Consider the following 22,088-nt stretch of genomic DNA (forward strand, 5'->3'; position numbering starts at 1 on the left):
TAGAACTACCACATGAACTCTAATACACCCCTCCCCAAACTATGACGAGTTAAAAATGCCACTCCACCATACCAACCTGACCAACAGGCACCAGTTAGCTCACCCTGCAAACTGAAAAGTTAAAAGCTCGTTTTCCCAACTCCTCAAGATAGGGATCAGAGGACGAGTGGTGCTTGCCATAGAGCTCGTGGGAATACACAAACACACACACACACATAAAAAGAAGTGGACATACCCTCAACTGGTCAAGCAAATATTATACCTGCTCATAACAATGTAAACCCACCTGCCATGATGTCATCCAGCGTGTCATTGAGCGTCTGAGCAGGGCTGGCTACCATTAACCCTTGCTGTGTTTCTGTCAGTATTCCTTGCCCCAGCCCTGCTAGTTGTGCTTGGCCCAGCACTGGCTGTCCAACTATAACACCTTGCAGTTCTGTAAGATTTGCGATGGACCCTGGAGGTAAGGAACCTGCTGCCAGAGGCAAAGCTTGTGGCATGGCCAGAGGCTGAACTGGTGCAAAACCCGTCTGCGCAGCAGCTTGCTGAGGGTCATCTTTGAGCAAGATGGGGTCCACTTGCTGCAATCGTGCATAGTCTCCCTCTGAGAGTTGTTCTCCTACCCCAACGGGAGTCAGTAGTCCCAGATGCTGGCAAGACTGTTGCTGCTGCTGCTGCTGGAGCTGAATTCTTTGCGCTTTTACCTCTAGATATTGCTTTTTTAGCTGCTGCTGAGTTTTCAGCTGTAACTCTCGCTCCACTTTCTGCAGTTCCTCCAAAATCTTTTGTTTCTTCTGAATTTGTTCCTCTCTCGTTTTGTTCAGCTCCTCAATCTTCTCTTTGGTGAGCTGGTCAGCGTGTGCCAATTCCAGGGACTGCAGCTGAGCGTTCTTCTCTATGGCTTCTTTTATCCTCTGCTCCAGCTCTGTCAACTTGCCCTGAGCCTCTTCTACAATGCTCTCTGGAGACTGATTGGTGATGTAACCCTGTACATCCTGGTTGTTTGTTGGCAAATGACTGCTGGACTTTTGTTTAGAAGCAGCTGTGTGAAAAAGAAACCCCCTCAGAACCAATGGAAGTGCATACGAACGGCATCCTCATTACAGAGCTACTGCTGGGCCGCTGCGTGGCCGGCTACGCACCAGGGCACAGCACCCACAGGAAGTCAGCGTGTCCCGAAGGCCCTCCAAGAACACCTGCCAATTTGTACCCAGCAGTCGGATTGCAATTTAACAGGCCACGCTACTGCACATGCATCCCACAAAGCCCTGTGCTACGGTGACAGGTCTACTCCAGCAATCGTTACGCTTTGGCCAAAGGAAGCGATTGTCTCGAGCCGCTGTTACCGAGTGCTGCTACAAGAAAACTGGGAACAAAAAGCAAGGATATGCTGTCTCTTTACTTGGTGTTTTGCGTCTGGTATGGTGTTGGGACATAAACATATGCTTACAGCCCTAAAAGCGCAGCCCAAGGGACACAAAAACATCTCTAGGACTGGGACTAGGCCGCCGGTTTTGCAACCGACTTGGTACACTTTAAGAAGTGCTATGCTTTCTAGAACTAGGCATCCTTTCGCTCCAGGTATCCAGCTTTGCACAGGTGACAAAGAGTGCCAGAACCCAGGACAGTCATTTAGATTTAGCAGGACCTAACAGGGTGTCTTTAGCCACTACGTTTTATCCATAGCAGACATGATTTTGCCTGTGTCAAAGCTCAGCTGTCTGTCCAGGCAAGGCAAATATTTCAGCCTTCCTGCAAGAACAAGCAATGGACTAATCCAACTGGTCTTTTATGCAGAAGTCCCCAGTAACACAGCTGACATGCTCTGCCATACCAGGTGGAGAAGCAACAATCGGTTAATTTTGAAGGGCGAAAGGCAAATCAAAACTCAGGATCTGAGGCAGTGGAGGTGCCCAGTTTCTTCCAGCCATCCTCGCTGTATCTCCAGAACAATACAAGTGTACACACAGGATTAATTTTAGGACATGCACGCCTGTATTTGCTACTGCTGATGCTTGATAAAAATTGGTTTTTGATGAGAATTCTTAAGTACAGAAAGCATTAAGTGTCAAAATGGTGAGAGCAAAATAGATGCAAATTTAGTCCTAGGAGGACCTGAGCCCCATCAGACTAAAGATTTTACTGCACAAGAAATTCCGCCTTCAATCCAATTAGTCAAACCCACTCCCAGACTACTACCTAAGGAAACACAAGTTATCAAATCAACTATGATATGGAGATTAACATGGGTTTTGCAACTTCCATTATCCAATTTCTATAGACTTCTGGGTAACATTTTGCATTAGTTCAGTGTGTCAGACTAGACATTTTAACATATTTACTTTGGCAGATTTCTTGATGTTTTATGATTACAGGGTTAGATGACTGATACTTGGTGGATAAGCAAATCCTTAAAAAAAAAATTAAAAAAAAAAAAAAAAATTGCAGTTTCCTTGACTGAATCCACAAACACTCTTCATAGGAACTACTCTGCTACAAGTGCAAGCTTCTATCTTCTACCTAGGAAGGATATTTAGAAAATAAGCTCCAGAACTACGACTGACCTTTATTTCTGATGGGAAGGGTTGTGGCGACATTAGCAGGGGGTTTGTCAGGCTCCTGGGGTGGGACGACCATGGGCAGCGCCTGCACTGGTACTCGAGGAGCCTAAAACGTCGATACTAACAGATTACTTTTCTCATACTCTGTGCTAGTTATAATTCAATAGACGGTAAACAAAATCTGTTAGAAAAATAGATTTTAATGGTGACTAAGAACATTCAATATGGTTTTTAATATGCCGAGTTCAGTAATTAACACCTGCAGATCATGTGATCTCCACGTACTTGGCGTTTTTAACCTAAGAAATTACTTGCTGAACTATACTCAGCATGGTACAGTGCTGTACTGCAGCACAGCAAATACAAGCCACAATGGGCTATAAATTCAATTCTGTAGAGTCTCATTTCAGCACATCTTTGAACTTGCTGGGTTTTTCCAGCCTCGGTGTTTTTTTCCAGTAATACTTAGAGAACAATAAGAATGATGAGAGCACTACATCACATAATGTCCGAAAGTCTTCCCATCTCCATTACAGCTCTAAGTAATTTTCAGTGTGCTCATCTACACTTCATGGTATGACATGACTGACTCTTCTCTCACCTTTAAACTCTCGAGTAAGCAAGTGCAAAAAGATCATCAGCCCTGAAATCTTACCCTGTTTAGGTCATGGGATGGCGGGGTCAGCTGAGTGGCGTCGGGCGGAGGAGCAGAAAGCAAGTTGTTTGGGTAATCTAGAAGGTAACAAACCACGCTGGTGTGACCGCCTTTGGCTGCCTCGATTAGCATGGTCGATCCGTCCTGAAGAGGGAAAGATCACAGAGTTAGAAAAGAGCATCATGGAAACAACTCAGCAGCATTTTGGGAGACACAACACACTACCCATGTGACTGCCCTCTGCTCCAGTAAATACTCCATCTCCATAAGTTCACATCTAAACTTAAAGACTTGATGAAGTATTAAAAAAAAAAAAAAAAGTACTTTAAAATTCTTTCCTCTTCCACAATCCACACTTTACAACTGGAGGGCAGCCTTTATACTCATGATGATCAAGAGACCTGCACTAACTCCAACACATCCACGAGCAGAACATCTGCTTGTGCAAACTTCCATTTAAATCACCACAGGCTGGGTGAGTTGTAGAGAACACAAAAGGAGAAAATACAGCTGGGTATCCTTAGTTTTAGAGGAGAATGAGGCAGCTGAGGGACAAACCTTGAGTCTGTGTGTGGGATCAGCACCATGAGCGAGCAGTAACTCCACCACTGCCAAGTGACCTCCGGCACAGGCCAGCGACAGCACTGTGTGATCGTTGTTCGCTGTAGTCCTGTTCACATTTGCTCCTGCAGAAACACAAGGGCAAACATCAGCTGAAATTGACCTCAACAGGTGCACCTCTATCAAATGTAACAGAATTAACTACTCTGCAATCTACACAGGGAAAATTCCATTCTGCCAGATGTCCTACTCCATGCAAGGTAGGGACAAGAAAAATTCATGAGAACCAGCCCAAGAGAGGGAAAATGGAAATTCCCATTTTCTATTGAAACATCAAGCAAGCTATAGTCAAAATCTGGAAACCAATAGGCACTTGTAGCTCAACTGCCAAAGACAGTGCTCCAAAGCTGCACCATGGGGCATGGAGACCAGGGATCCCTACTACTGCTGCTTTTACTAGGAATTAAACACTGAAATACACTATTTTTACAACTACATGCAGTTCCACTAATCTCAGCAGAAACTACATGTAATCATTACATGCCTAGTTGGAGAATCAATTGTCTACTTGAGCTAGGACATTTAAAACAAATCCAAGGAAGTTACACTAGCTCTGACATGTTCTTAACTTGAAGTATTTCTGAAGTCAGGAAAATCCAAACCATTCCACACTCTTACCTTTGCTAATCAAGAACTGAACAGTGCAAACATGACCTGCCCTGGCAGCTTTCATGAGAGGGGTTCTTCCACCTTCTGATTCATGCTCCTAGAGCAGATAAAGAAAGGCTTCAAAATCCAAAGCAGCATGCGAAAGAAGGCAAGCCAGCCTCCTGGGTTTCTGAATGGAACATGGAACATCCTTCTCTAGTGTTTCACAAACTTAGACATAAATATTTAGCTAATGTTGGAACCAAGGGTACCTTGAAGGCAGATGAACCATTCACCACCTGTCTCTGCAGAGGTCTGACTCCTGGACAAAAAGCACTCAAGGCACACGAGGGGGATTTTAGTTAAACAGGACATCTTCTGACATGCTTAACATCACTTTTTGATAACACACTGGTGTACAAGCCTACTGAAGAGTAAAAATCAGTTTACCTCCATCATCTTAATTCCATTACAGCACACCAAACAGACTGTCAACTATCTGATGCATAAGGAATAGAACAGATTTGCAGGCATAAGGACTAACCCAAAATCAGCTCAACAATTTGAAGCTGAATACCATGTCAAAAGAATGAAATCCCCTATTTTCCTGTCCAGGCAACTTTGAATGGCTTGGAAATGCTTTAGATATCAATCACCAGAGGACTGTAACTGACCTCAGCGCTTTAGGGTAATCTAACAGACCAAAATACATTAAAGAATGTGTAAATTCTCAACAATGAACACTGAAACAAACAGAAAGAATGTCAGGTGTTGATAATTTAATATTCTACTTAGATTTTTCAAAGAAGGTAAATGACTTACCAGATCTGCACCCGCCTGAAGTAAAACATCTGCTACATCGGTGTGGCCGTTTTCACAGGCATACGTCAGAGCCGTGTCACCTGTTGCTGTTGTTGCGTGCACATTAGCCCCTGAAACAGAAAGCACAAAACCATGTAAGCTTTATTATGGGCATTACAGAAAACATACAAGCCTCCACAATGTTTACAGGATCAAACAGCAAATGAAACCTCCCCCTTCCTATCCAGCATCTATTAAACTGATCACTTGATCAGATACTCTAGAAAAATAAAAACATAAACTGCAAGTTAGCTCCAAACAAGTTCACATCAACTCAATCTTCAAAAGCTAAATTAGAGTCCAACCAGTAAATTACTCTGGGCTTCCAAGACCTTCACAGTCAACTTCAAGAAGCTGCTAAAGAAAATGTAATGAATATCGGAAAAAGAATTTTTCTCTTAGATTAAGCCTTTACAAAAGTGTTAACAGAATGAGTCCATACCCGCAGCTAATAAATATTTAACCAGCTCCAAATGCCCCTCTTGAGCAGCCTCCATCAAAGGTGTGGAACAGCCGAGTTCTATGTCAGCTCCTGCTTTAATGAGAAAATCGGCCACCTCCAAAAACCCTCCGCAGCAAGCCAGAGTTAATGCGGTTTCTTGAGTCTCCTCTGTCTGAGCATTGATGTTTGCTCCTTCAAACAACACAAAACACCAGTTACAGAAGGCAAGATCAGCACACAAACCACTTCCATATGCACAAGACATCTTATTACCAAAGAAAACAAAAACCACAGCAGCTCAGGGCTTCTTCCCCAACACAAGCAGCTGCCTGCCGAGCTGCAGCCCGCAGAAGGCCCCGCAGCAGTTACCTTGCCCAAGTAACAGTGCCACCATCTCCTCGTGGCCTTCTCGAGCTGCCTCCATCAGTGGCGTGTATCCTTCATCATTGACCTCTTCCAAGTTAGCCCCACGTTCAATCAACAAAGCCGCCAGCTCCACGTGCCCGCCACAGGCTGCCAGAGTCAGCGGAGACTCGAAGGAGTCCGCAGGCATGTTCACCTGAGCTCCGCTGTCCAGAAGTAATCTTGCCACTTCCACGTGACCATCCTGGAAATGCAAAAAAAAAAAAAAAAAAAAAAATCAAGATCAGAAGACTGACCAAATGGAAAAACTGCTTTTCTCCAGTTTTGTCACAGACTCAAATTCCCTCAGAAGACACAAAAACGAGTGAGTAAAATGAGTCCAAAAATACAATGAAACTTGCTGAACAGTTTTTCTGAATATTTCCTTAAGTATTTGGATAAACATCTCCTATACTGAACAGACACCAGTAGGAATGCTGAGCATGTTTCACTGAATACGTGCCATGAACCTCATATCAGACCTCTCTGTCAATGGTGTAAGCAACATGCTGGACAACTTTGCATCAGACTCCAGTTCAGGTGTCTGTGATCATCTTGCTTGGGGCTGGGGGGAACTCTAAAATAAAGCCCAGAAAGTCATGAGGGAGCTCGCCACTATTTTAGAAGCTTGTCTCCTCCACAAGAACAACAGTGAGATTCTTTTGCTTCTTTCTTAAGAAGCAGCCGTGCACACTGACCTGGCTTGCCTCATGGCTCCTGCAAAACTATTTCACTGCTCAATTTAACTGCAGAGTCAAGACTTCCTTTCTCCTTCCAAGAGAAAAGCCTAAATGAGACCACTTGTCAGGGGCTCCTTACACATCCCAGGAGCCACCCACCCGAGCAACAGCTTTCCCTTGGCAGGATTCTGGCAGAGTTTTCCAGACACCGTGATTGTGCTGTCAAACCCCTTCTACCAAAAGGCAGCTCCTAAGTTTGCTTTCTTCCTTGAAAAATACTTCAGCATAGGACCTCCATCATATTTTCAGTATTCCATAAATTCAGGAACTATTTGAAGTGGCTTTTCAGCTCCATGTTTACACTGGAGGTCTGACAGTGACACATCCCATTGCCATTCCATTCTGCTTTGTTCAGACAGAAGCAGAGACTGGCTCAGTCGCTGCACTCCAACAACAGCATAAACTCTCCAAGCTGGTTTTCTCCATGAGGAGATGGCCACCATTCCAACTGGGAGGAACCACAATCTGACAAACAAAACACCAGAGGGCTGCAGCAAATAAACAGCCACTCACCAGGAACACAAGGCTTTCCCAAGGTTGTCACTGAATGAGGTATGTACACCTTCATCTCAGATTAATTCCTAAGAGGCAGCAAATCACATCCACAGCCATCCTTGCCAAGCTGGAAACCACAACTCCAAAAAGCTCTTTTCCAGACAAAACACCAAACTGCATCTGACATTTTTCTGCTTCATTTTCTCAAGTGTTTCATACCTTATTCTGATATCCAGGGAGCAAAGCACGGTTTCCTCTTGGAAAAATATCTAGGACATTAACTAGGACATATTCACCTTTTACATGAAATGACAGTACTATTTTAGGGAAAAACTCCAAGCCTCCATAAAGAATCTTTCCTCAGGGAAATGCAGAGATGGTGCCTCATCCATCAGGCTCTGGAAAGACAGCTAACTGCTCACCCCTGATCCATGATGAGGATGGCACGACGCAGCAGCACCAAGGCTTGCTTCAAAGCTTCCTATGTGGGCCAAGCAGCCTGGAGGAGAACTGCTGGAGCTCCACCACACAAGGGAATTGGATCTATGTTTTAATAAATCCTGCAATGGGGTGTGGTTGTTGAGCTCTCCTACAAGAGCCAGGAAAAGCCTTCCAACTGGTAGTAGATCAGAAAAAGTCGCCTGAGCAACCTTCATGAGAGCACCAGGTGCATTTTAAAGCTGAAGCTCTGTGGACAGCAGTCCTTCAGCAAGAGGAAATACAACTAGATTAACCTGCTTTTTGCTCCCACAAGATAAGTGCCATTGTCCAACACCTCATGTGCATTAAATCAATATTAACTGCTGTATAAAAGGCACTCTCAGGCACGAGTCTTCCTGAACACACAAAGCTGAAGAAAGCTTTAAACCTGCACTGGCTATGCCACAGATAGACAATTCTGTGAGGACACATTCAAGCTCAATGCTGTTCCAGACAAGGAAGTTTTCTTGTGCCACTGAAGAGCAGAAACCGTTTCTGCAGAAAGAACATGCTGAGATGGAAGTCCTTGCTCTGCTTCATTTCACACTGCAAGGTTTTTAAATACTGCTAGAGAAAGCTGCTCCTTCTCTCGTCAGCAGAGCTGAAGGTATGAGACTCTCAACTATCTGCCAGCTCTGAGCACCAGCGTGGAACTGCCTCACTAGAAACAGCTTCCTGCAGAAAGAAGGGAGAATTTTTTCCTATTGCTCAGTAATTTTTAACAAAAATTAGGTCTTAACATCTCTGTGGGTTCGATGGAATTTTGTTAAAAAGGCAGAAGAGAATGGCCAAGAAAGGAAGGGTTGATCCATAGCTCCGCCACAAAAAACATCCTGATGGGAAGGCAACTGCAACATCAAACAAGGTCTTTTTACCATCAACTCCCAGGAACTGGCTGCAAGGCCATTGCCAAGGATATTTATGTGGTTGCTCTAGTAAGATTTCAGGGTGAGATAAAGGACAGCTCGAGTTCTGTTTACCTACGTGACTTTCTTTGCAACAACTTTCAAGAAGTATAATGGTTTCTGTTAATCATTCCCCTATGTGAAACCATTAACTTCCTTCAATAGACACAACTGGCCGATTTTAGAACCTTTACAGTTGTTTCAGCGAAGGGCACACTAAACAGGGATTTACTGCCCTCCTCTACAGCCACGGGTTCACAGTGTGACATTACACAAGACATATGCCATGAAAATCCCAACACATGAGGAATCTATTTGGAGAGAAGGATAAAAAGGAAATTTAAGAAATTAATTCTCAGTTTAACAATAAAGTTAGCTTCCCATCAAGCAGACAAGAGGATCAAAACATCACAGCTAGATTCTGTACCAGAAGGAGGAAACTAAAAGGAACCACTTTCTCCATCTTCAGCAAGAAAAGAGAGCCCACAGACCTCACTGCTCAAGCCTTACGTCTCTTACCATGCACGCCTCCATGAGAGCAGTGTGCATCTCATCTGTCTTGTGCTCCTGGTCTGCACCAGCTTCCAGAAGAAACCTCACCATTTCCAGATGACCTGCATGAAGAAAATAGTTAACAGAGGGAAACTGCTTGAGAAAGTGCATTTCAATGCTCATAGAAATCTAAAGTACATAATGGAAGTTATGGATGTTCATGTTACATCATAAAAAGTGCACTCTGGAAATGTGTCTTTGTATCTCTGCCATCTACATGCACAGCAGCTTATCAGTGTAGCTGGTAAAAAACATAAATGAGAGACTAAGACCTCTATACAGGTGCCACACAAGCACCTCTGCTACTAACATGAACTACTCCATGATGGCAAGTACCTAAAAAAACATGTCCTAAGCGACTGTAACAGCAGCTACTGGGCTGTAGGGACATACTTTGCCTCTTAATTAAATATCTTCATGTCTTTCTGGGGTGCTACAAGTTTGCTGCCTAACGCTCTAAGGGAGGAAACAAAGGCCTGTTGTCCTCAGCACTGACAACTAAAAGGCGAGGCCCTAAACCTTCCATGATTTGCAAGTGCCAAGTCCTTTAAAATGAAATATTTGCTGTACTTCAGCAGAGGTAGCTGGCATAATAAAGCTGTAATACAGAAAGTTTAGCTTACTTATTCTGTAATGTAACACATTAGTTCCTTGTCTCTTCATTTGTTTAACAGAGCATCTTCTAAATAATCGTACCTCAGAACAAAGGTTTAGATCCTGATACTCAGACTCTGCACACAGATGATTTTGCATATAGCACAGGCGTGCTGTATCACAGCCAAGACAAGAGCACCACAGTGTCTGCTCACACCCTTTTAATTCCCCTGGTTGTGGGCAGCAAGGCTGAAGGAATCCATGCTCGCCCCTGACACTTTGCTGCACGCTTGTTACCGTACCTTTGTAGCAAGCCAGCGTCAGCGCGCTCTCCTTGAACTCATTGGAATGCGTATTGATGCCTGCTCCGTTCTCCAGCAGCACCCTGGCCACTTCCACGTGGCCAGCGCTCCCGGCCTCCATCAGCGGCGTGTGACCGTTCTCGTTGTGGTCCTCAATGCTCGCGCCCGACTCCAGCAGCACCTTCACAACATCCACGTAGCCCCCGGCACAGGCGTAGGTCAGGGCTGTGTTGCCTTAAGCCAGAGAGAACAAGGGTTGGAAACAGAACCTGATGGCCTTTCTCCACCCAGAACTTCCCCTGATGCTCCAATCCATCCCTTTTACCTGGACACCTGACAGAACAGGGTTTTTCAGGCTACAGATGAAGAATTACAGGGAGGGGGCAATCAGTAATGGCACCAAGCAGCTCGGTGCTGACAGACTGAGGATCTCCTTGTGCCTGCACCGATGCACCTCTCTTCCCATTTCTAGCCCAGTCTCTGTCACAAAGCCCCATCCGTTTTCCTGCTCATCAGCAGGAAGAAGAATGAAAGCTCAAAACCAGGAGCAGAACAAACTGCTGCTTCTAAATCAAGTCTTAAACACCTACAAGGGGCTGGTTCCAAAATGTTCCTAGTCTTTACAAGGAGAGGAAAACAACTTCAGTGGGAAAAAATACAAAAACATGAATCTGCACATAACAGTCAAAGAATCTGCCTCTGTGAAAGACATCTGGAAAAATATTAAAGGTCAAGGTCTTATTGCCACTGAGAAAACCACTTCACTGAAAAAAACATTAAAAAAAAAAAAAAAAAGGGGTCTTCTGGTATCCCTTTCTCCCCCTCACTCAGGGTCAGCTCTCCATTCATCAGTTACTGTTGACTACACACCAGCTCTCCGCTTCCAGGCTACAAGAACTTAGAAGATTTCCCAATCTGGTCACTTCAACACAAAAGGGTAGCGAGTTACCATGGAAAGAGGGGAAGGGGGAGGCCATCTTCTCACGTTTCCTGTGTTCCCCTTGGGCTTCCTGACCTGCCACCAAATAACTTTTCTACGCACACACAAACTTACCAAACTGTGTTAAATGTGACAACTAATCCTAGGTACTCAAACACCTTCCAGTTCTAACTGACCTTATCCACCTTTGTATGTCTCCATAATACTTGATCTGCATCCAACAATATTTCAGAGTTTCACTTAGAAAAGAGAATTTAAATGGCAAAACCACAAGGAAGCATTCTGCCTTGCTGGGCTGAGAGCCATTGCTCCCAAACTTCCATGCCAAGTTCCCTGCATACCACATATCCCAGCTCTGCAGTCATTCCCAACAGCCTCTTTACCTGTGGATGACTGTGCGTTCACATCAGCACCGTGAGCTAGCAGCAGCTTGACAATTTTGACGTGCCCGCCATTGGCAGCAGCCATTAGAGGTGTGATGTCTCCTTTGATTCCCCGGTCCTCCACATTGGCATGCATTGCCAGGAGAACCTGCCAAGAGTCAGTGATCAACAACACAGAGTGATAAACCCTGCCTCTGCACTACAAACCCCCACCCTCCCCACAGTGTTGGGTGAGCAGCCCTCGCAGAAAATAGGCACCAAGAATGCATTAGCAACATTTAGTGTGTGCGTGAGACTCGCTTGCCAGTGAACTGCCATTTCTCACTACCTTTGTGCACCCTTCCAGGTGCACAAAATGCTACTATATTGATTTAACATTGCTTTATGTACAACACACACATAGTACAAAGAGCCAGGAAACCAACCTGTGCAAGCTCATAATATCCTGCTGAGCAGGCCAAACAAAGGAGGCTTTCCCCTTCTTCTGTGTGCTCGTTCACACTCCGGCCTTCAATGAGCAACTTCCGCACAGCATTCACATCTCCTTCGGAACAAGCCTCGGCCAAGCTGCGGCTAACAAGGGACAAAGCATTCAGAGTGGAAATGGACTGTGCCTCAACTCCAGTGTGCCATGAGGACGCAGTCAGCAAGAAAGGAAACACAAGCTAAAAACGTGCCAACTGCTAATTAAACAAGTGCCAGTTTTACACTTGAGCTTTCCCAGCTAACTTGGCTGAAAATTAAGTTGTGTCCATATCCACTCCTCCTATTAATTTTTAACAGAGGTTTGCAAGAGAAATATATGCAGGATATCCCAGGACCAGAGGACATGGAAATCACCTGTCAATCTTGAGAAAACTTTATTTGTTCAGCACTGTAACTATTAATTAAACTAAAACAAATCACCCACGTCAGTCTTCTCTTGTAGGAAATTTAACCACTTCCCTTCTCTCCTGTGCTGAAAATACCAGGATCTTGTAACTAGACACAATTTTCATACACAGAGAATCAGTTCTGAAATATGTCTCTTCAATACATGTTGAGCCTTTTTTTTTATTTCCAAGAGCCTCTGTTCCTGTAACAACTTTGGCAACCACCACCAGTCCCAAGAAAGAGGTGCAGGGGAGAAGAGTGGATGCAGACAGAACAGAAGTAGACATCACCCATAATTATACTGCTCTCCATGCTGTTCCTACAGCAAGAAATCCTTCTTCAGAGTTGTTCTGTATACACTTGGTTTTTCCTAATAACACTGTTTCCGCTGCACTGAAGCCTTATAGCAGCCTGGAAGGAAACCTCCTTCTTCTTTCCCTCCTGAATACCCCAGTAAGACAAAATTGCACATGTAAAGCCACATAGTCCAGTACAAGAGCAGCAACTCCCTGGCTGAGGCTCTATCCAGGGCCCTGTGTGACACTGACCACTATGGAGCTCCAGTCCCTCAAGGCTGTTTCCCTTCCTCAATTAAAAAGGCATCTGAAATTCCCTAAAAGGTTTTTTCTGATCTGAAATCTTGTTTCATGCTATCAGTGAATGACCCATTTGAGGATTTGCAACTGTATGGAACAGTTCTAAGGCCCATAGTATTAAAGAGCTTAGAAATGTTTCTATAGCTGGTCACGATAAACTCCTTGGAGTGCCATTCCGTAATTCTAAGCAGCATGAATTGCTTCACTCTCTGCTGCAAGACCTGCCAGTCCACAAATACTTAAGCAGGAGAAGCAAATGTGATAACTTGGCACCAATTCCACTTGAGTAAGAGTTTCATCATCCCCGAAGCGCAAGTGCTAGAACAAGAAAAACCACTTCTAGAAGTGGCAAAGGGCGGAAAAGCTCCAGGACAAAAGCTGGCTTACTTGTCCGTCTGCCCTGCATTGGCTGTGCTCTCCGCTCTCATCCGGGTCAGCGCAGCGGCAGCTTCATCCAACGCACAGCTGACCGAGGAGGTCAGCCTGCGGAGCACCTCGGGATCTGCAAAGGCTTTCCCATCCGCTGTCGACAGCTTCCCTATTCCTGCCGTTCCAATTCACAACCGACGGGGACGCGTGCCAGCAAAGGAGAGAACACACAAGTTGAAAATGAGCCTGTGAGATCTGTCAGCAGGAACATTCCAAGCACAATCAACTACAGCTTCCAAAACGATGGGTTTAACTGCTCACAACACTCATTAAAAGCTGTATGTGACTGAAACTCTCCAATCCACAGAAGAAATCAGTTTTAAGCTACTGAAATTACTTAATATAAGCAACGATTAATGCTTTTCATACAGCAACTACTACAAAATAAAACCTATTGAGCCATTTAGGGTTTGACACAATGGCATACACCAAAGTCAGGCGTCCATTTTGACTCAGGCTTTTAGAACGCCAACACTGGAGAAATCTGATTGTAAACATCTTCATGTGAAATTCTGATTTTTCTAAACCTTGGAATACTCTAAAATAAACTTTTTCCCCTCTGTGACGCCCTTGCCAAATCCACCCTGGCGTACATTTTGCATCTGTATCGTGCTCCTATGGATTAGCCTTACGCAAGCGATTCCAGTATGGACTCTTGTAAGGGCTTTGGGGTTAAACCTGTACGGGACACGAGGACTTACCCGCAGCTTCAAGTAAAGCTTCTAATCTTGCCTGGGTTTCGGGATCTACAGTTCTCAGGTCAGCACCATCAGCAGTACTTGACAGCAGCAATTTAGAAGCTGTTTCCAACATAGGGTTTTCGAGATCATCCTGATCCAAGATAAATGATTCCACCTGAAAAGTAACAGATCTGGTTTAAGAATGATAGAACTGACCAAAATAGACTTAAACCACAAAATGCTACGGCTGCATTAATTATTTAAGTATTTTATTTTTAAGTACTTTATTGGCTTCAGGCATCTCACTTCGGGTCTGATGTCTCCTAATCTAACATCCAAAGAAAAGAATCACAAGGGCAAGCAACACCTTCCACATAGTATCAACACCACTACAAAATGACTTCACGTCACAGCATCTTACTCAAGAAAACATTTTCTTAAACTTGATCTATAAAATATGCATCTGTATATCTGCCTTTTTTAGAAAACAGATGCTGAGTTGTCCAAACTCTTCTGTAGACCCTAGTTTTCTGTGCTGTCCATCTGTTTTTGCTGTGAAATAGGTAGAAACTAGGAACACGATGAGTGTTTTAGAGAAGAAAGCCCTAATACTCTTTGTGTTATCCTGCCTGGTAGAGGACAACTGGAGCAAGTAGTTCAGAGAAGACACTTCTCTGAGAGTTCCTTGAGCTCACTCCAAAACCTGTGACCTAGTCACTGAAACAATTATCAAATTATAAAGACCAAGTTAAACATCCCCCTAACAAAGCTCAACAGCTTCCAAAGTTCCCAGTTTCAAAATCCAAACCCCAATCCAAATCCAAATTCAGAATCAATTTAAATGCCAGTCTGCCCAACAGAGAAATCATATGTGCCACCCCTACAACAATTAAAAACTACAGTCACCTCTGGATAAAAGCAGCCACTGTCTATATCTGTTCCCACGTGGAATATACATCGTTGAAACAGAAACTTACTTTATTCTTAAGCCTCATTTGTGTCCCCAAAGTTTCAAAGCAGTCCCATGAGCATCACAAGTTCAGACTCCTGCAGATAAATTCCCCAAGAATCCATCTATGTGGGCAGATAAACCAGAAGAGCAGGCAGTTCATCTAAGGACTCCTGGAAGGTCCCTCCAGCCTCCCATCCATTCTCTTGTCATAAGTGGGGAGCTCACACAACTTTTGCCTTCTGCAGTCTGTCTCCCACTCAGCAATTCACTCAGCTTCAACCCGAATCCCTTGTTTCCTAAGGAAGGCAGGCTGAGCACTACTTTCCCATTTTCTTCATTTTATCCCTTCAACACCACCGTTGAGAAACAAAGCCTCTGGTCAGCTCTTGGCAATACACCAACACACATCTCAAGGGCACCTCTGAAGGCTCCCTCTGCTCTTTTGCAGCCTCTCTGCCCTCCTCCTCCAAATCTGGGAACATCAAGCTGAAAGGGAGGACTTCCAGCTTCAGACCAAAGTGGCTCTGATGCCAAGAGCAGAACAGTCCAGCAGCACTGCCTGTCGCTCCTCAGCAGCGTTTTCTCCAAGCCATACTCACACAGGCTGCTCTCTCCAGTTTGGCAAACTGGTGAAGGCAGCTCCTAGTTTCCTCCCAAGTCCTAAGGAACCCTGCCTTGCCAGGGTCCTCTGCCCACCACCGCTCTTTGCACCTACACTGATATTTTAGGCCTGTTTTGGTTCATCTGAGGACTTGCCATTTGTCATCTTCCAGAGGACAGACAGCCTGCTGCGGCAAGACAGCGGAACCGCTGCGCTGCTCAGGAGCCAAGCGACAGATTTCACCCCTGGAAAGGCAAACTCCGGAGCTGTGGAAGGATTCTTGGCTCACCCAACTCATGCAAAATCCCAACTGCTCAGACTAACTGAAAAAAATCTCCTCCAAGTGAAATAATGAACAGCTGGTCGTGGTTCTTCCTAACACTATGAAATATTTGCTAAGAAAAAAGTCAAAATAGGAAAACTATTCTCCCCCACACATATCCTCTCCCCAAAATTAGGTCTTTCATGCAGTTTAAGTTTCAAATGGAAAAATCATCCCATCTTCCTTTCAGCTAAGAATATGTGCATGGTGTGATTAAATAAACAACCCAAGGGGAACAGGGAGAAGCAGAAATCCACCCACAAACAACACAGCACTGAGACTCCCATGAGGGACCAGGAGAAAACATCCTCACAAGAAAGTTTGGGGAATGTTTATATTATGTGCTGTCACTGAAAACATTTCAGAACAGTATCAAGAAATTATCTTATTGGAAAAACACTTGACACTATTTTTTAATATTAAATACAGAGTAAAAATCTTTTCTATTGCAAGATAGAAGAGATCCATCTTCAGTCTGCAGCTTGCAGAACTTCTCATCTCCTCTGCAGTTTCAAAATTGTTATTTACCTACAGGGTTTCATTACAGTCTCGTCTTCTCAGTTTTTCTACACAACACCAACACCAAGGGAGAATGACAAAGACATGGTGTACCAAAGCAGGGAATAAAACCCTGTTATGGTAAATGGGAAAACTGCACTTCTGTTTCTCAGAAAATCCTGCCTTCTGCACAGAAGCTATAAACGAAGACAAAGCATTTCCATGTACCAGGTCAAGTAAACAGACATTTCCTCAAAGGGCTTCAGATGTATTTTATTTCCCTTGACTAAAAAAAAATGTAGAATAGCATACAAATGCTCCACCTTACATATCAGAATATTTCATCTGCATGTTCCGTCATCATTCCTCCAATCCAACAATACTCTGACATAACCCAATTGTTCGGGGGCCCAACATAAACCCTATTACAAGATTTCTCCTACCCTCTCATCCTGCAGTAAGAATCTCATGTTCTGTCCTGGCCTAGCTTTCCTTTGCTCAAAACAATTTTAGTATATTTGACACATCTACTACCAAAAAGATGCCAGGAGAACAAAACTCCCAGGTTCTGGCTGCTCGCGAACAGGACTCGTGTCTGTGCACCCTGAAGACAGCCCTGTAAGATGCCAGTAAGTTTGTTCTGACTGACAAACACCAAATACTGAACGTGCATTTGAGCAAATGCCAGGTTAGGGCAGGAAGACAAAGCACACCTGAGTTGCCCTAACTGGTGTGGCTCTTGCTACCACATAGTGCTGAATCAAACAGAGACAGAATTCAGCTCTTGATGCTAACTAACTCTGACTTCACTCATCTCTCTCTATCAAGCCACCCGCACACAAAACTGCCATCAGCACAGATCTCACTGTGGACCCAAGCCTCCACATAATCTCATACAGATGTAAACCAAGGTCAAAGAATCAACTCCTCTCAGAGTTTCCCTCACAGTAAGAAGACACAACAAAATGCCAAGTAATTACACACACATAAGAAAACCAAAGAAACAACTCTCTAGCATTAAGGACTTGAAGAAAAGCTTTGGGTTATCTACTGATTTCAAATTTGCTGCTTTTAAGGCTAAACATGGATTAGCATCTTCCTAATTTTACACCAGCCAGGGAGGGAGGGAAAAGGGAAATTACATCCCACCTACAAACAACTGTCTCTTCACATCATCTCCTCCTAGGAGAAAGAAATGCAGTACCCAACCCCAAGCAGCAACTCTAGAACCACACAATCGACTAAGGTACCAAGCTAGGCAAAGTACCAAAATGAGTATACAATGCCTAAACTAACACAAGCTAAAACGACAGCAACTCTAACCTTACTCCCAGCAGAACTTGCCACCAGCTCCATTACCAGAGAGCTTCAAAATGAGCTGAACTCTATCAGAATAAAACCACTTCTTAAACACTCACTTTAGGAACAAGGCAAAAAAGACTTGGTTTCCAGCACCCACCACCCTCACCACAAATGCAACAAGCTCCATTTTTTATCCATCTAATCAGAGCATGGCTCTGCTCATTTACAGAGGGTCTCCAGCATTTGGTTATCGCTGGATTAGAGTTTTCCTAAATGACATCTTTGCTGTAAGGACAACCCAGAAGCATTGAGAAAAGGCTGTAAAAAGTAATTTTCTCCTTCCAATCTCAGGTTCCCTGTCTGATTCCAAGAGCCCATTTTGCTGATCCCATTCCCTGCTCCTCCTCCTTCACGCCATCCTGCATGCACCCAGCATTGATGTGCTCCTGCCTTCCAGCATTTAGCCAGAGCAAGCACTCTGTCTAAACTGTAAAAGCTAAAATCACGTCTGTAACGTGCCATGTGTGGAGGCAGAGCAGCAACGAGAGGCCCAAACAGTACATTTGGGCACTCAGTGTCATTAGCCAGCCCAAACCCTTGCTCACAAGAACAAGGGTTCTGAATGGCACCTTGGGACAAACACCCAGTGACATCTCTCTGGAAGCAACGTGAGTTCTGAGCAGCCTTTTAGCCACTTGTAAGACAGCAGACAGCAGGCTATCTGTGTCTCTTGATGACAGGCTCAGAGCATTAGTGCAGAGTTCCTGAAGCAGTACCAAGGAAGCAGTGCACTGCAGTGAAGTGTCTGGCAGCCATGCTGCACACAGCAGCTCTGCACGGCAGTGAAATAGCAAGTTGGGCTCATTAACCTAACAGGATTTACTCTTTAAGCTTCAGTGTTTTTAAGCACCGTAATATAAAACGGCAGCATCTGAAACCGGATTTGGACGAACCACGCTAGCTCAGACAAGTATTAAAAGACAGAAAAATCTCACCTCTCAGGAAAAAATCTTTTTGCTTATTTTTGGGGCTGGCTCCTATCTTCCACTCTTAAAATCCAACACAACTTCATGTCTCAGCTTTTCTGAGTGAGGACTTTTGCCTTCTATTAGCCAAGGAACACAGCTGAGAATTTGCTGAATTTTTTACCATGGCATTTGGGCCTTTGGTGTTTGGACACCCAGAGGGTGCCCAACAGATCCTACCAGAGCAAAGCTCTTCCAAAGAACCTTAAGGACAAGGGAACAGCCAGTGGCCATTGCCAGGCAGCAAACTGCACTCCCTAAAATAAACCTTACCTGACACTCCTTTTGGATCAGTTCTTTGTGAGGCACTTACTGCCAATTAGCAAGCCCTTTAACAGGGTTGATTTTTCCCAGCTTCAAAACTTTTGGAGAGCAGCAGAAGGTTTTTAAAGACAACAATTAATTTAGTAAGAATTTTCAACTCTGTTTGGTGTTGCAAAGCTACCTTCAAACCAAAACCACAACTATGACCAGGTCAGTTAATAACCCTTAGTCCTACTCTGCTGACTTCAGCCCCACTTCCCTGCTTGAAGAGCAAGAAAAGTTTCAGATTCTTTCCTTACTCAGCTAAAAATGACTCCCTTAGAGTGAGCAGTTTTAATCCTGATTTCCTGAGGAACTCCTCATGTCTGACCTACAGCCACACTGCTTTCCCTGCTGCTCCAGCAACTCCTGTCCAGGATAATCTCAGCTTTCCCTCCAGAACAATTTCAGCTCTCACACCTCCAAGATACTGCACTGAAAACCAATTAATCTATCTATCTACACTTCATACATTACTGAGCATTTCTTGACAGTGTATTTTCCACTGTTCAGGAATACACTTGAAGTCTGCTTCACACAGAAACAGCAATGTTTATACTATTACCTTGCAAGTGGAACACACAAGAGGAAATAAACCCCCATTCCCAGTGCAAGAACAAAGTCCAGCTCTGACTAATAACTAAGTTCAGTTTGCAAGACACTTTTTCATGCCTTTTTCATGCCTTGTGTCTAACCATTTGATGCACATCACGGGGTTCATGAGGCAAGAGGTGAATCAAAACAAAGCAAGGATCATTTGAAATGTGACAAACTGGGCCAAGCATTTCAAGCACCAATTTTTCACTTTGGGATCCAAACCACAACATTTAAACATTTAGGCAACCCAAAACTTCTGCAAATTAAAAGATATAATGCCACAAACTACAGCAAGAACTTCATGTTTGCTCTCCCTCACGCTGCTACTTTTTTAGCCTTCAGAGTATCACCTCTGATGCTTTCAAAATACATGAGCCCATCTCAGTTTCAGGACAGCTTATTGGAAAAAATACTCTGATTTGAAACATTGAGACAGAAAATTAACTTAAACATTCTTCAAACACAACAGTGAAAATGGATTTTGACTTCCACAAACTAACTATTGAGGCAAAGTATAGGGTTCTGCCTTTTCACCTACATGTTTTCAGGTGGAACTACCACTTAGCAACACAGGTTTCAAGGCCCTTTGCAGATCTTCACAGCATTAATAATGCATTATAGAAAAAATTCCATCCAAGGCTGTACTGAAGCCAAGGCTCTGGCAGTGCCTGTCATTTCTATGGGTCAAACCCTCAATACCACCTCATTAGGATGACATACCCCTGAAGTATAATTGATGGTTTCCTGGCTCCTTACACAAGACACCATTTTCTTTAGATAGAGATCAACTCCCTGGTCACTGCAAGGGAAAGCAGACATGGAAGCTGAGTGCAGCAGATGATCAAGTGCCCACTCCATTTCAGCTTTGCAGATTTTGTGTGTTTTCCTCAAATGTATTTCCTAAGAGGAGCAAGCTGTGCGATTCTCACTTGCCCTACCCTGCTACTACTGCAGCACTGTCACCACAGACACAGTCTGACAGCACCACCTCTTCCCTGCACGGTGAGGATTGCTCCCACCAATCTGGGATACACAATCAGATCCCTTGTCTTCTCAACATGCACTGACCCTCCCCAAAATGCCTCTTTCAGCACAAATCTGAAGTCTGGCAGATCTGGAACATCTCAACAGTATCTTCTTTCATTTTATTCCTTTGACTGTATACTCCATTTCTCTCACTGCTGCTACAAAAATTAAAAGGGGGAGAGGAGGAGGGAGGTGAGAGGAGCAGCATAAGGAGCTGCTGAAATGGCATAACACAGTCCCCACGACTGGCACCAGCCGAGTCTCTGCTGCAGGGACACCTGCATTAGGACTGCAGTGTGCTTCTGATGACGAGACAGGTGCTGAGGTATTCACAGGAAAATTCCCTCCTCTCCTCCGCACGCTGCATTCCCAGCAGCATACACAGCAATAAAAACAGAGGGGCAGGCATGCTGAAAGCCATAGCTATGAGAAGGTTGTGAAACTGCAAGGGATAATATTCTTTTTCCATTTCAATCCCTCATTCCAAGCACTTGGCATACTTCCACATGAAGCAAATTCATGCATTAACTGGTATTCAGCTGCAACCGTTCATGCGAGAAAAAATTCATGCCAGTGTAAAAATAGCAACACCTCATCTCACTATCATTTTAACTTCCCTGCCCAAATTTCACATTTATGTGGGGGGAAAAAAAACACATTTCAGTCTTTGACATGAATAACAAAATATAAACATCACTATAAAAAAAGCCACTGAAACACATACTCGTGCCTCTGAAAGCTGAGCTTCAGACAACACTGTTACATCAACAATATAAAGCTGCCACGTTTTCAATCCAAGCCCTCAACACAAGTTCACGCCTTCACTCTCCTCCCAACCTTCCCTCAACCTGAACTTCTGACAGAAACCTCTTCTTTTGGAGAAGCTTTGAAAGAACTGACCTCAGAAGCAAAGCTTTGACAGTGTATGAATAACTCCTATGTATCACTGGAGCTGTGGTGGTCTACATCAGAGGCGCCGACAAACAGCAGCACCCGTAATAAAGGTTCTTCCCATGCCGTTGCAGAACCAAAATGGAAACCAATCCCTGCAAAAGACCCTACAACTGAGGGATACTAAAGGGACAGCTTGAGCCTATGCAGGCAGTTTTTGCCACCCTTAGCAAGTCACCTGTCAAGTCTTCCTCACTGTTATATCTATTTAGCAGACACAAAGCAAAGGGATCACATAACTATAAAGGAGATGGTACCACTGGGCTTCCCAGAATGACCCTCTTCCCTTATCACCAAAATCCCCAAATGTCACACCTGAACAACTGCAGCTCCCTAAGACTCTCCCTCAAGTACCTGAGGTAAGCATCACCTAAGCTACTTAGCAAATTACTTATAGGGCCACTCAAACCAG

At 44.2% G+C, this 22,088-nt stretch overlaps 1 protein-coding gene across 10 annotated transcripts in view; it reads right to left on the minus strand.

The window, feature by feature from the left end:
• Window positions 1–22,088, minus strand: part of ANKRD17 (ankyrin repeat domain 17) — a 69,637-nt gene that overhangs the window by 20,683 nt on the left and 26,866 nt on the right. For 7 of the 10 annotated variants that reach the window (XM_053940111.1, XM_053940110.1, XM_053940107.1 and 4 more), the window contains exons 2-15: window positions 14,121–14,274; window positions 13,378–13,534; window positions 11,947–12,094; window positions 11,522–11,669; window positions 10,199–10,432; window positions 9,270–9,364; window positions 6,098–6,335; window positions 5,729–5,920; window positions 5,248–5,357; window positions 4,456–4,543; window positions 3,775–3,902; window positions 3,217–3,360; window positions 2,565–2,667; window positions 287–1,042 (exon numbers count right to left, since the gene is read on the minus strand). In XM_053940111.1, the coding sequence (XP_053796086.1) occupies window positions 287–1,042; window positions 2,565–2,667; window positions 3,217–3,360; window positions 3,775–3,902; window positions 4,456–4,543; window positions 5,248–5,357; window positions 5,729–5,920; window positions 6,098–6,335; window positions 9,270–9,364; window positions 10,199–10,432; window positions 11,522–11,669; window positions 11,947–12,094; window positions 13,378–13,534; window positions 14,121–14,232 (2,653 nt within the window). In that variant the 5' untranslated portion in view covers window positions 14,233–14,274. The remainder of the gene's footprint in view (window positions 1–286; window positions 1,043–2,564; window positions 2,668–3,216; window positions 3,361–3,774; window positions 3,903–4,455; window positions 4,544–5,247; window positions 5,358–5,728; window positions 5,921–6,097; window positions 6,336–9,269; window positions 9,365–10,198; window positions 10,433–11,521; window positions 11,670–11,946; window positions 12,095–13,377; window positions 13,535–14,120; window positions 14,275–22,088) is intronic. The other 3 variants (XM_053940113.1, XM_053940114.1, XM_053940112.1) reach the window with 1 other exon arrangement.

This window comes from Vidua chalybeata, chromosome 4 (genome assembly GCF_026979565.1).
Source record: "Vidua chalybeata isolate OUT-0048 chromosome 4, bVidCha1 merged haplotype, whole genome shotgun sequence".
Taxonomy (NCBI): Eukaryota; Metazoa; Chordata; class Aves; order Passeriformes; family Viduidae; genus Vidua; species Vidua chalybeata.